This window comes from Ovis canadensis, chromosome 25, assembly GCF_042477335.2.
Source record: "Ovis canadensis isolate MfBH-ARS-UI-01 breed Bighorn chromosome 25, ARS-UI_OviCan_v2, whole genome shotgun sequence".
Taxonomy (NCBI): Eukaryota; Metazoa; Chordata; class Mammalia; order Artiodactyla; family Bovidae; genus Ovis; species Ovis canadensis.
The window spans coordinates 23,894,508-23,909,488 of record NC_091269.1 but is presented as its reverse complement, the minus strand read 5'-3'; the positions used below and the strand labels follow the sequence as shown (position 1 = coordinate 23,909,488).

Sequence of the window (14,981 nt, the reverse complement as noted above, 5' to 3'; positions counted from 1 at the left end):
AATCCAGTGGACAGAGGAGCCTGGGTGGGCCGTGGTCCATAGAGTCCAATATGATTGAAGTGACTTCACACCCTTGCACGCACATTCTACTTACAAATAGATCCTGGTTTGGATAATAAATTATGTGTTACCGTCTCTCTATAGATCAGTCATTTACAGTTTGAAGTGCTTTTGCATCTGTAGAAATACAAAGAGACTTTTATGTTGTAAAGAACAACATTATCACTTTTGTCTAAGCCTCCAGAGGGGCTGCTGTTGTCCCTGTCTGTGCTTTTCTTGGTGGGACAGCCTTCAAGTTGAGGTCAAGCACTGTGGAATGCCTTGCAACTACTCCTAACAGACAAGGCTAATTATGCTCCCCTGTCACCTGAAGAAAGTACAGTTAAAACCTCTTCTGGGGAGAGACGTTTACATTTACAAAGTGAACTGATTTTCACACCTCAATACCCTGAACCACTTTAGCAGGCTAATTTAACTCTGCAAATTAATTCCATCTCTTGCTTTCCCTCATTACCAGGCTGACACCCCAGTCAGCAGCTATGCCAGTGCTTATCTGCAAATTCAAAGGTAGGGATGGCCCCATATGGCCCACTTATCAAAACCGTGCATCTAATAAGCCTCATTTTGTGCATGATACCAAAAACAAAACAAAACCACAGTTACAGCATGCTCAGATCATCCTGACACATAAAGAGAATATACTAAAAAATGCATTGAAAAGAATGTATGAGAAGAAGATTAGAGATGGTGCAAATTAATCGATGAAAAGCAATTAAGTGATAAGTGATTGAGTCATGTGATATCACCTGTATGTGGGATCTAAAAAAATGGATACAAGCGAACATATTTAGAAAACAGAAACAGACTCACAGAGGTAGAAAACAAACTTATGCTTACCAAAGGGGAAAGCAGGGAGAGTTATACTAGGAATTTGGAACTAACAGATATACTCTTATATATTTTATATGTATATTATATACATAAAATAAAGTACATATAAGATATCATATATCATATAATTATATGTAAATTATATTTATGATTATATAAATATATATAATTATAATAATTATACATATGAATTTATATATAATTAATATATATAAATATGCAATATAAATTTATATATATAAACTATATATATAAAATATATAATAATTATGTATTATAAATGTATTTATGCATCATAAATAAACAACATGTTACATATTATAATGTTATATTGTGTATATTATTATATGTTATATATAAAATAAATAGACAACAAGGACCTACTATGTAGCATTAGGAACTATATTCAATATCCTGTAATAACCTATAATGGAAAAGAGTCTGGAAAAGAATGTGTAGATGTATATGTATAATGGAACTGCTTTGCTGTACACCTGAAACTAACACAACATTACTTCAATTATACTTCATTACATACAACTACACAACATTACAACATTACAACTACACAACTATACAACTGTACAACTTCAACTATGCAACATTAAATCAACTATACTTCAATGAAAAAGAAAGTAACTAAGTCCAACTTGTCTAAGCATATTATTAGAGTGATGCCTCAGATTTTCCTGGTTAAGTTATACCTTCTATGGAGAAATACAAAGAATGGACATAGATTACCAACAATTATTATTAAAATCATCCCAAATTAGTTCCCTCTAGCTTGAAAAATGTATCCATAGAAATGATCATATACAAGCAGTTGTGTAATGTTCTTTGCTGAACTTTCGCAGGGGAGATTAAATCCTGTTATTTAAAGTCTGGAAATCAGAAAGAAGGCCCTTTCCAGCATCAGCCATCAAATTATGAAGGCTTCTCTCACGCTGGGTAAGTAGGGTTTGTTTTCAGGTTGGGGAGGTGTCGTGTTGCTGCCCCCAGCAACTTCCATGCAACTTACTCTGCATTTAAATGAAGTGAGGATCCTGTGTCCAATGAATGTGTTAACCCATCTGTGGACATGAAAGCATGTGGATTTCAAGCGAAAGAAAAAGAAAACCAGATATTGTAGAATAATAAAAAATAAATGGAACCACCTTCATAGCGAAAGTGAAGTCGCTCAGTCGTGTCTGACTCTTTGCAACCCCATGGACTGTAGCAAACCAGGCACCTCTGTCCATGGGATTCTCCAGGCAAGAATACCGGAGTGGGTTGCCATTTCCTTCTCCAGGGGGATCTTCCCAACCCAGGGATTGAACCCAGGTCTCCCGCATTGCAGGCAGAAGCTTTTACCGTCTGAGCCACCAGGGAAGTCCATTATACCTTCATAGTAGACACTTCTAAAAATAAATGTAACATGTTGTTATGAATAGAGCGGAATCCTGTGTAAAGGATTATGGAGAAGGCATTGACGCAGTTTGAGGATGCATTATGAAATCTGTCTCAAGGAATGAACTAGAGAAATGGTTAGTTTTAATCTGTATGGATGAGGCAAACTCTTTTGCTGGTAGATGATCTAAACATCTTTTCTGTTCTCCTGAGTGTGTTGAGTAACTTTCTTAATCATGTTCATGACAGGTTCCCTTTGAGAATGTACGGGAGTACTCTTCAGAGGGAAGATTGGAGTAGGGTGGGTGGACATGTGCTTAATTGCTCAATTGTGTTGGACTCTTTGCGACTCCATAGACCTAGCCCACCAGGCTCCTCTGTCCATGGGATTTACCAGGGAGGATATTGGAGTGTGTTGCCATTTCCTACTCTCCAGGGGATCTTCCCGACCCAGGGGTTGAACATGCATCTCTTGAGTCTCCTGGATTGGCAGGTGGGTTCTTTACCACTAGTGCCACCTTGGAAGCCCCACGGGTACATGGATGCTGGGCAGCAGAAATTGGCAAATGACCCCTGAGGACTCTCCTTCTGGTAAAATGCAAGTAAATTAATGACTGTCCTTCCTTAAAGAGAGTCATGATCGAGTTCATAAAAGCAACCTTCTTTTAAAGAAACATTCCTAGTTGTCTCTTACATTTCTTGCATGTGAACATTCTGATGGACAGTCTTGGTTCCCCAGCCCTACATGCAATGTTCTTTTTTCTGTTTTTAAAGTTTTTTTTCAATGTGGACCACTTAAAAGTCTTTATTGAATTTGTTACAATACTTCTTCTATTTTATGCTTTGGTTTTGTGGCCACAAAGCGTGTGAGGTCTTAGCTCCTTGACCAGGGATCGAACACTCACCTCCTGCAGTGGAAAGTGAGGTCTTAACCACTGGACCACAAGGGAAGTTCTCCTACATGCTAAGTTCTAAGTCTTTGATTATCTGCTTTTCCCTAAGGTAGTTTGACAGGGCATCAGTCTTAAGAGTTCTAAGAAAGAATGGCCCACAGTCACGCACATCATCTCTTTCTTGTGCTTAAAGATAAAATAATATACACGTCTGCTATTATATGTATGTATGCTTGTTCGCCCAGTCATGTCCGACTCTGTGACCCCTGGGACTGTAGCCTGCCAGGCTCTTCTGTCCATGGGACTTCCCAGGTAAGGATGCTGGAGTGGGTGCCATTTTATTATTTGAGAATATACATGCCCTCTGTACTGTCTACTCTTTGAGATAAGTTGGTCCTTTCGAAGGGACTTTGTTCTGGAATGTTATGGCCATTCAGTGGCCCATTTGGGCACAGGAGGTGTGCGGTGCTTCTTGGTTGATGTGTGAGCACAAAACTCTAGTCACTTCACTTAGCAAAATTATAGCATTGAAAGGTGTTCCTGGGGTGATGCTGGGAAAGCACTCATGGGACTGCCATTTGTTTAATTCATGCTCAGAAAAAATGGCTCAGTCCTGTGTGGAGTCAGATGATCTTCTGGATTTCAGCTGCTGTCTGACAGCCTTAGGGTGTCACACTCCTTCCCAGGCTAAAAGATGTTAAAAGCTGTGCCACCCACACATGGGAGGCTAATTTCTTTGGATTTGTAATCAGACTTGGCTTTTGTGGGTGCGTGTGGTATAGTGATGGCTTGAGTATTTGTGAACTGGTTGTATGAAGGAAAAATTGTGGTAAGATAGATGAAAACAGGGCTTCCTGGGTGGCTCAGGCTATAAAGAATCTGCCCACAGGAGGGAGACCTGGGTTTGATCTCTGGGTTGGGAAGATCACCTGGAGAAGGGAATGACCAACCCACTCCAGTATTTTTGCCTGGAGAATCCCATGGACAGAGGTGCCTGGTGAGCTACAGTCTATGGGGTTGCAGAGAGTCAGATACACTGACTGACTAGCACTTTCACTCTCTTTAGGATAAAAGCAAGCAAGCTGGTTTAACTTGTTGTCGTCGTTTTCAAAAAGAATTTATTTATTTATTTGGTTGCGCTAAGTCTTAGTTGCCACACATGGGATCTTTAGTTTTGGCACTGGGATCTAGTTCCCTGACCAGGTTTGAACCTGGGCTTTCTGTGTTGGGAGAGCAGAACCCACACCCCTGGCATTGGAAGGCGAAGTCTTAACTACTGGACCACTAGGGAAATTCCAAGCTGGTTTAGTTTGAATGTGTTAAGTTTTGCATTGACCACATCCAATTTACCTTGATTCATGGACCTGACGTTCCAGGTTCCTATGCAATATTGTTCTTTACAGCATGAGACTTTACTTTCACCACGAGACACATCCACAGCTGGGCATCGTTTCCACTTTGCCCCAGCTGCTTCATTCTTTCTGGAGCTATCTCTGCTCTTCCCCGGTGGCATATGGGACACTTACTGACCTGGGCGCCTTATGTTCTGGTGTCCTGTATGTGCTGCAGTCCATGGGGTCGCAAAGAGTTGAGCACGAGTTAGCAACTGAAGAACGACAACCCTTTCACTAACATACCTGTGTGTGTGCATGTCTATATGGAGGGTGTCACTCCTTTCTTTCCTGCTAGAGGTAAAGACACATCAGAGCAGCATGTAGCTGATCAAGTGCAGCAACAGCAGGTCAGGAGTTTGCAGCTTAGAGGCCCAAGGCACTCACACTTTACACTGTATTCCAGGGGGCCTCGAGTCTTTCCGTTGTCAGGAGTTTGCAGCTTAGAGGCCCAAGTCACTTTCCGCTGTATTCCAGGGGGCCTTGAGCCTTTCCGTGGGAAGCAACGTTCTGGCAGTTCCTGGCCCTGAAGGAAGTGTTTTCCTGTCATATGCGTGGTGGCAGCAGCCATGGCTTATTAATGATGTATTTCGCACTAAGCACTGTGCTAAGTATTAACTTATCCCCTTTCATCCCTGTGACAAAGTAGAGGTAGGTGGTATTAGCTCCATTAGATAGAAGAGGAAATGGAGACGGATGAAGAAACAAGCCCAACCTCAGGAGCTACTGAGTGGCCGGGGGACTCTTACATCCCTCCTCCAACACCCTCCTGCTGGCAGGGGCCACAGCCTCAATTCCTGGGTGCCAGGCAGGTGGGACAAATGGGTGAAGTGGACCCAGAATCAAATGCGAGGGGTGTTGGGTGCTGAATCCATTGGAGGGCATTTGTCCTGTGGCACCAGTGGTAAAGACTCCACCTGCCAATGCAGGAGACACGAGAGACGTGGGTTTGATCCCTGAGTTGGCAAGATCCCCTGGAGGAGGAAATGGCAACCCATCCCAGTATTCTTGCCTGGAAAACCCCATGGACAGAGGAGCCTGGTGGGCTACAGTCCATGGGGTCGCAGAGTCGGACACGACTGAGCACACACACTTGCTAGAGGGCTATTTAGGGTGCTTATGCCAGCTTGAGAAGCCTGGGTGACCAGATTTTCCAATTTTTTCCCATGAGGAGCTATAAATTCCCATTTATCTGTAAAAATCCATTTTTAAAAAGATTTTTTTGATGTGGACCATTTAAAAAAATCTTTATTGAATTTGTTTTATTTTTATTTTTTTTAATTTTTATTTTTACTTTATTTTACTTTACAATACTGTATTCGTTTTGCCATACATTGACATGAATCCACCACGGGTGTACCTGCGATCCCAAATGTGAACCCCCCTCCCACCTCCCTCCCCACAACATCCCTCTGGGTCATCCCCGTGCACCAGCCCCAAGCATGCTGTATTCAATAATGTATTCTTTTATTTTTTATGTTTCTGGTTTTTTTGTCTGAGAGGCCTGTGGGATCTTAGCCACCGACCAGGGATTGAACCCACACCCCCGGCATCGGAAGGTGAAGTCTTAACTACTGGATCACCAGGGAAGTCCCTCTATTTTGTCTAATGTTACTGATTTTAATAGTTTTTTGAATTGCCACAGGCCACAGATAACATGTATGGTTGGCTGAGGCCTGTGAGTGCTCTGAGACCTGGGTGAGGCAGTGCTCTTGCTAACACGTGTGATATTGGGGTGCTCTTACGTGGATCCCCCCTCCTCCAGGCACCCTTCACAGCCTGTGCTTCCCTGCTTCACTCCTGGAGGCCCATGGTGCTGGCCTTCAACCCTTCCTCTTCCAGGCCTCTGCCTGTTTTTGCCTGGAACGCCCATCTCCACGCACTTCTGCCCTCTGGAATTCTCTTCTTTCCAAGCACAGATTACTATCTGCCTCTAATATCCATCTTTCCTGTGTCAGTCCTTCCATGACGATTACTCCATCCCTCCATGCTGCTGTTAGAGGAGCTTGCCACGCTCTCCCTGGAGCAGGAGACGCCCAGCTCTCCTAGACTTGTTTAGGGAAAAGTCACCATGGCTAGGGTGCCTCTGGGGTTCCCTGGTGGCTCAGTAGTAAAGAATCCATCTGCCAAATGCAGGAAGCATGGGTTCTGTTGCTGGGTCAGGAAGATCTCCTCGAGAAGGAACTGGCTACCCATCCCAGTATTCTTGCCTGGAGAATCCCATGGACAAAGGAGCCTGGTGGGCTACAGTTCATGGAGTTGCAGAGAGTTGGACACAATTTAGTGACTAAACAAACAAAATACTAGGGTGCCTCTGTAGCCCTCACTTAGCCCTCTGTAGGTGGATGTTCAGTAAATAGTGAACTGAATCAAATTAATCATTGGAAATGACAAGGTAGCCCAATCAGAGTTCTGGATAGCAGACACCAACTGGTCATTTAGGGATAGCAGATAAGAGGTAGAGCAGGAGGGGGAGAGGTGGGCTGTGAAATCCCATGGAGGATGTTATGTTTGTTTCTGCTTGCAGCAGGAGTAATTAGACCTCTCTGCAGAGAAACAACCCAGTGAAAGTGGATTATTCAAACAGCACCCACAGATCACTCCCTCACCTTGAGATTGTTGGAGGGGAAGAGCCAGAAGCAATAGGAGTTTGTCTGGTCAACATATTTTTTAAAATTTAACTTTTATTGACGTATAGTTGCTTTATTGCTTTGTGTTAGTTTTTGCTGTACAGCAAGGTGAATCAGCTATACATATTCATATATCCCCTTTTTTGGATTCTCTTCCCATATAGGTCATCACAGAGCACTGAGTACAGTTCCCTGTGCTGTGCTGTGCTGTGTGTGTGTGTGTGTGTGTGAGTCACTCAGTTGTGTTTGAGACTCCATGGACTGTAGCCCACCAGGCTTCTCTGTCCATGGGCTTCTCCAGACAAGAATAGTGGAGTGGGTTGTCATGCTCTCCTCTGGGGGATCTTCTTGACCCAGGGATCAAACCCACTATAGAGTAGGTCCTTGTTAATTATCTAACTTATACATAAAAGTATATATATGAGGGCTTCCCTGCTAGCTCAGTGGTAAAAAATCCAGCTGCAATGCAGGAGCCGTAGGAAACTCAGGTTCGATCCTTGGATCAGGAGGATCCCCTATAGGAGGGCACATAGCCCACTCCAGTATTCTTGCCTGGATAATTCCATGGACAGAGGCACCTGCTGGGCTACAATCCATGGAGTTGCAAAGAGCTGAACACAACTAAAGAGACTTAGCAGCACACACGTGGTGTATATACGTAATACAGAATGTTATCTTCTCCTTTCATAAGTGGCAAAATGGAGGGGGAAAAACCCTGCAAAATGACTCTTTTCAACCCTTCTCTGTAAAAATTGAGGTTGAGTCTGAAATTTGATTTTCTAGTGTTATATTCCATGCAATGGAAATGATTTTCTTTGTCCAGATGAGACATGACTGTGATGGAAAGCTGACACTTCCTGAAGGAAAGCCACACTTCCCTGACATCAGAGGGGCTGTGTCTGCAGCTTGAACTTGAGCTTTCATCTTGGAATGACTCAGATTCCCATTCCTGCACAAAGAGTTACTTTGGGTTTGACACTGAGCAGCTTACTTCATCATTTTAACCATCAGCTTTCTAATCCATACATAGAAATAATACTAGGAATGAATTCAGTGAGTGGCTTCAAAAGCTAAATATCATAGCTGACGCTCCAATACTTTGGCCACCTGATGCAAACAGCCGACTCACTGGAAAAGACCCTGCTGCAGGGAAAGATTGAGGGCAGGAGGAGAAGGGGACGGCAAGATAGTTGGATGACATCACCAATTCAAAGCCTATATGTTCAAGCCAACTCAAACATAGTGAAGGTAGTGGAGACAGTGAAGGGTGTGTCTCGTGTGCTGGCAGTCCATGGGGTCACAAAGAGTTAGACACAGCTGAGCAGCTGAGCAGCAACAATATGCAGTGCTTAGTACAGTACCTCTCATAGGGGAGACTGGGCAGTGTGAGCTGTTGTTAAATGGTCTCCAAACAGAAGCAGTGGGACGGTGGTTGAGGTTCACCGTGACTTTATGAAGCCATAGAGCCGGACTTTGGGCTGAGGAAAGTTTTTCCTCTTGCACTTTTATGAGTCACTTTATGAGATTTTGAAGGCGGTTAAGTACCTTGTATTCTATCAACCTGTTGTGTTCCAGCTTTTTGGCCTCTTTGGCAGTTTTAGAGGAGGTACTTTACTATTCTATGCCTGGCTTATAATGCCATTACATTTAGAGTTCTCCTATCAGAGTAAACATAAAGTTTGATTTTGAACTTGGAAGGATTCCGAGTTGGGGCTGTTTCTAAGCCCTTCAGCCATGGAAGATATTAGAAAAGCAGCCTTTTCCCTTTAAGGCGACTTCAGTGGCTGGGATCACCTCCAACTAGGCCATTAAACCCCTGATTCTCATTATTGGCCAGAAAGCCATTCCTCTTCACCATTGTTAAGCCTAGTTGCCATGTGACAGTTTTATACCCCTGACTCCCAAGTATGAATAGGGAATTGTTGGCTGTGTAACTTCCATGTCTCTCTGGGGATTCCTGGAGGAAACCAGGGGAGGAAACAAATTTCCCTCCTTGGTCCCTCCGTCATTGTGGGAACCAATACATTTCTCATTAACTGCCAGGGAAATATAAGCCGTATTTTCTGGTTGTACAATAACTGTCCAGAAAGCCAGTACCTTTGGTAACATTATCTCATGTAGCCCTGCTTGCCTCAGAAACTAGAATAAGGGTCAGTGGCTTGAATAGCAGAATTCAGAATTGCTATGTAAAAAAAAAATTTCAGAGGATAAATTTATTACCCAGGACACAGGACTGATTCAACTCAGACCCTCCTATAAGCTCATCTGCCTAGAAAATCAAAGTTGAAATAGTCTCTCTGCCTAGGAAGTTGAAGGTGAAGCTGCATAAAAGTTGAAGTGTGTTTTGTGTCCAAAGGGTTCACTGCAAAGCGGACTTTTATTATTTCCTCTGTATGTCTTGCAATGAAAACTTGATAGTTTCTGCTCTTTGTTCAGCAAAGATTTACCTTTCTTTCATCTGTGAATTCTTGCAAGTAACATAGAAGAGCTTTCTTCTGTAAACAATGTACAACCATGCTTTATTATTATAAAACCTTTTCTAGTGTCAAAAGCAATCTCATGCAAATGTATACCAAATTTTTAAAAATGCACACAAAATGCGTATCATGTGCTCCCCAATGAAATCTTATGGAATGACATAGTGTTTACATTCATTTTGAGAATCTATTACTCATAAAGTAGCGTTGGTCTGCTGAATGGTAAACTCATCTGGAGCAAATCAGTTTATAGGGTCTTTATCAGGGATTTCTGTATCTCAACTTGTTTCTATTTAAAAAAAGTAGAGTAGATTACATTAGTAATCATCTATTTATATTTATCTGGATTCACTTGCTTTGAGCTTCTGTTTATTTATGAATCATTGTACTACATATCTGGAGAAGGAAATGGCAACCCACTCCAGCATTCTTGCCTGGAGAATCCCATGGACAGAGAAGCCAGGAGGGCTGCAGTCCATGGGGTCGCAAAGACTCGAATACGACTGAGCGACTTACATGCATGCAATAGTACATATTGAAACACATACTGTTATGCTTATACATTAGGCTTGCTTTTGAAAGCTACTCTAAACCTCTAAACCCGTTAGGTACTACATTCCAAAGATGGATTGAAGTGCACTTAATCTTTATTGTCTTCTCAGAGTTCCTACTTTTTTGTTGAATATTATTATTATTAGCTTCTCTGACCCTGATCTCAGTAAAGCCTCCCTTACTTACTGGGATCAACTCTCAGGAAAGCCTTTTAAAGCCATCGTGCTTAAGTACCTGGATCCCAAAGAAGGTAAGCAGGCAGAAAGTTGTAAAAAAAACCTAAACAAGACACCTCTTTAGGATTCTCTTCTTTACATTAGCCAGAAGAAGTAGTGATCCCTGGTTTGCATTAGCTCAGCCAGAATGTGGGGCATGGATGTTAGTCAATTAAGTGGGCAAAATGTAAATGTAAATTCTCTCAATATTAGATATGCCTAGTTTTGTGTTCCCCTCAGGCTTGAGTTGAAAATGTTAACTCCAGTGATAGATATTCAAGATACGTACATAGCTGCTTCACTCTGTTGATCTGCGTGAGAGAGTTATGTGTTACTGAGTTACTTTGAAAACTGCTGGCGTGGGGGTTCTTGGTGCGTTTGATCGCATTTGTTCAGTTGCTAAGTCATGCCCAGCTCTTTGCGACCCCAGGGACTGCATGCAGCGCTCCAGGCTTCCCTGTCCTTCACCTTCTGGAGTTTGCTCAAATGCATGTCCATTGAGAGGGTGATGCCATTCAACCATCTCATCCTCTGTTGGCCCTTCTCCTGCCTTCAATCTTTCCCAGCATCAGGGTCTTTTCCAAGGTCACATAGAGGTGGAACTATCTGGAAAAAGCAGATGACCTTCTAGGGGTTTGCCTCTGAGAAGTTCCTGCTATTCCTCAATTCCTGTTTCCTCTCTCTCTCTTGTTTTCCTGTTGTTAATATCAGATCCTTTCGCTGTATTCTTTATTTTGTTTTCTTAGACACGCTAGATGAAATTTTCATCCAGGCGCAGAGTCCTAACAATGGAGGGTTTGTGAGGTTGACCCTAGAAAGACTTCTGTTTTCCCAGGCACTTTCTCTGAACCCTGGGGAAGAGGCCCTGCGGCTCAGTGGGAGTCTGTCTCCGTGATCACAGCCCCGGCTGCCACACGGTGGCAGTCTCATCCCATCCTGGAGGCCCTGACCAGCTCCCAGGCTGGTGCTCTTTTTCTCAAATGCAAAGAGGAATTTTGCTGTCATATAAAAGAAGAGTTGTTTGCAGGCTTTCAAACAAGAATCCCTGTTCAAATTCTAAATAACAGGTTAGAGTTTCCAAAACAGTGCTTCTTTATGTAAAGATCCCGCGTCTTGCACATGTGACTGTGGCTTTCATCTCCAGGCTGCCCATCTGGGTGACTTGTTCCCATGGCCCCCAAGTAAGCCCATAAAGCAAGGAAGGGCAGGCAGAAAAAGAGAGGCCCTCTCCCTCAGGCTGGTAGCCTGTAAGTTTTGAGATGTGGGGAAGATGAAGAATTTCAAGGACTTCTTTCTACATTGGTGGGAAAATGTGTTTCAGTTATTTGTTGCTTACAGAAGCTGGGGTGAGTAAAACCCCGGAAAGTGCAATATAGTACAATGTGGTCACTGTGAGTTTGAAACCCAACTCTGTCTATAAGAAAGTGCACCATTCTGGCCCCTGGTTCATCTTTATTTCCTCCTGTGGCTTCTCTTTTTGTAATTTCCATTAATCACTATTTCTGCTGTTGGTGTAAGCTTGATCTAGTTTAAATTTGTCTATCTATGCCACAGGGCTTCCTAGGTGGCTCAGTGGTAAAGAATCAGCCTACCAATGCAGGAGACACAGGAGATGTGGGTTCGATCCCTGGGTGGGTCAGCACGATCCCTTGGAGGAGGAAGTGGCAACCCACTCCCATACTCTTGCCTGGAGAATCCCTTGGACAGGGGAACTTGGAGGGCTACAGTCCATGGGATCGCAAGAGAGTTGAACACGACTTAGTGACTAAACAACAACCACAACAACATCTGTGTTATAGCTCTGAACCAAACTAGTTAACCAGAGATTAACCAGAGAGCAGGAAAATCTAGGCCAGACGTGCAAATACAGCTCTATTGTAGTTCAGAGTGTAATTACTACAGGATTGGAATATTTCCATTTCTATTGCTATTGTAGAGGTGGAAATATCTCCTAAAGCTTAGCATTTTAACATTATATTTATTAATATGGGGGAAGTCTCTAGCCTTAAGTTAGTGAAACAGAGACTTCTTTGGAGATTTAAAAAAAAAATTGAAGTATAGTTGATTTACAATGGTGTGTTAGTTTTAGGTGTACAGCGAAGTGATTCAGTTATTATATATACATATATTTTCCAGATTCTTTTCCCATATAGGTTATTATAAAATATTGAGTAGAGTTCCCTGTGCTATACAGTAGGCCCTTGTTGATTATTTATTTTATATATATAGTATTACGACCAAACTGCTAATTTATCCCTTCCCCCAACAGAAACTTTTTAGCTGATTCTAAGTCTAAACAGCCCATAGCTAAGATCAGGAGGAGAGACAGCAGATAGTCTGAGAAGAGATACAAGAAAAGGAAGGTTGGATGGGAATTCTTGGAGGGTTGGTAGGAAAAGTCCTGTCCACTGAGTGATTTTTGTGACATCATAGCCTCATTGGTTCTTGAGTGGAAAAGCTGATGCCCATGGTTCACTTCAACTTCTGGACCCCAGAAAACCATGCCAAATGAAGAAGATACATCTTTTTACCCCTGGAAACAGCGTTACACATCTCCTAGTAAAGTAGGAAACCTCTCTACACATAACAAGGCAGGTTTTCTGGTGAGGACACACCAGTCATAAAGCTCAGAAAAGAATCTCTCTTTGTATCATCATGATTCGCCTAGGACACTAAGCTTCTGTAAAAGAGGGTACTTAAGAGGAGCTTGATATGCTGTTTGAATCTGTCTTTACTCACAGAAAACGATTAAGAGTGAGTTGAGGGCAAGGCAGTCTTCCCTCACTCCTGCTCATAAAGGCAACTAGAATTAGTATGTTATTTGTGTGAAAAACATAGGGGCCAGTTTACTGTGTCATATAAGAATGTGCAAAGTCAGGTCTTACATCAATAGAAGGAAATAAAAAGGTTATTAAAGGTATAGTTATTAAGCAATTAATGTATGAGAAGCACCATACCCAGTCTGCTTTAATTCTTACAACAATTTCTATGAGCAAGACATCATCCCTACCTTATAGGTGAGGATTTTTAAAAATCATTTTACTGAATTACAGCTGATTTATAATGATGTGTTAATTTCTGCCATATAGCAAAGTGTTTCAATTATGCATAAATTCTTTTTCATATTCTTTTCCATTGTGGTTTATCAGAGGCTACTGAGTATAGTTCCTTGTTCTGTACAGTAGGATCTTATTTATAGGCGGATTTGAGTTAGGAAGTCAACATGCTTATAGTCACAGACTGTAAATAGCAGAGCGATAATTTAAACCTGGGTGTGCCTGCTTAGTTGCTCCGTCATGTCCGACTCTTTGTGACCCCGTGGACATCTCTTGTTCATAGGGTCACCGGGCTCTTCTGTCCATGGGATTTCTTAGGCAAAGATACTGGAGTGGGTTGCCATTTCCTCCTCCCAGGGATCTTCCCAACCCAGGGGTTGAACCCATGGCTCTTGCATATCCTGTATTGGCAGGTAGATTCTTCACCAGTGGCACCACCCTGCTGCTGCTGAGCCGCTTCAGTCGTGTCCGACTCTGTGCGACCCCAGAGACGGCAGCCCACCAGGCTCCCCCGTCCCTGGGGTTCTCCAGGCAAGAGCACTGGAGTGGGTTGCCATTTCCTTCTCTAATGCATGAAACTGAAAATTGAAAGCGAAGTCGCTCAATTGTGTCTGACTCTTCGCGAGCCCCTGGACTGCAGCCCACCAGGCTCCTCCGTCCATGGGATTTTCCAGGTGAGAGTACTGGAGTGGGTTGCCATTGCACCACCCTAGTTCTGTTTAATTCTAGAACTCATCCAAAAGATTTTGAAAAGAAAACCAAACCCTAGATTTTTACATAAGGTTTTTAAATGGCTTTCACAGGAAAAATAATGTTATCTATTATTATTTTTATTTTGCCGTCAGAAGCATGCTAAGCAATATGCAACAAATTCAGCACTTTCTTTTGGACCATGTTTCCTGGCAGAAGGAAAGTTGCTCTGAATAAATTGTTAACATCTTACCCAATAGTCTGTTCGTAGTTTATTTCAGTTGGCAACAGAGGGCGCTGTACACTGTCTAGATTTTTTTCACATCTCCATCCTGCCCCTGGCTGTTTATAGTCGTCACCTACATTACCTACAGTGAAGTCAGATTAATCTTTTGGGTTTAGTGAAGCTTTGGCATTTGCTGAGTTTGGGGTTTCTCTGAATCTGTATTAACAAGATCTTTCCAATTCTATTGTATTTAGCTATGAGATGACAGGAGTGTAGTCCTCAGAGGTTTCTACACAAAGCGCAAAGGTTTGAATGAACATTGTTTTTATACATCCAACTTTTTTTCTCTATTGGTGACAGACACTACACCGACAATATGGACAGGAAGCAAAAGGACCGTTTATGGAACAGTCATCCACATAATAGAAGGATAGGATTTTTAAGTTTTCAAAATCCATGTACTTATCCCACGTGACTCATTTCTCAAGCCCCGGTGTTAACATACAATATTTCCTAAATGGTTCCTTACAAGGAGGCCTTTATTGAATGTGTCATCAAATAATCATAAATCATG

General features: G+C 42.5%; 1 protein-coding gene across 1 annotated transcript in view; it reads left to right on the top strand.

Annotated features, from left to right (window-relative positions):
- PCNX2 (pecanex 2) overlaps nt 1–14,981 on the top strand; it is a 311,645-nt gene that overhangs the window by 39,776 nt on the left and 256,888 nt on the right. Inside the window, exon 8 of the mRNA XM_069572620.1 lies at nt 1,746–1,839. Coding sequence (XP_069428721.1) covers nt 1,746–1,839 — 94 coding nt within the window. The remainder of the gene's footprint in view (nt 1–1,745; nt 1,840–14,981) is intronic.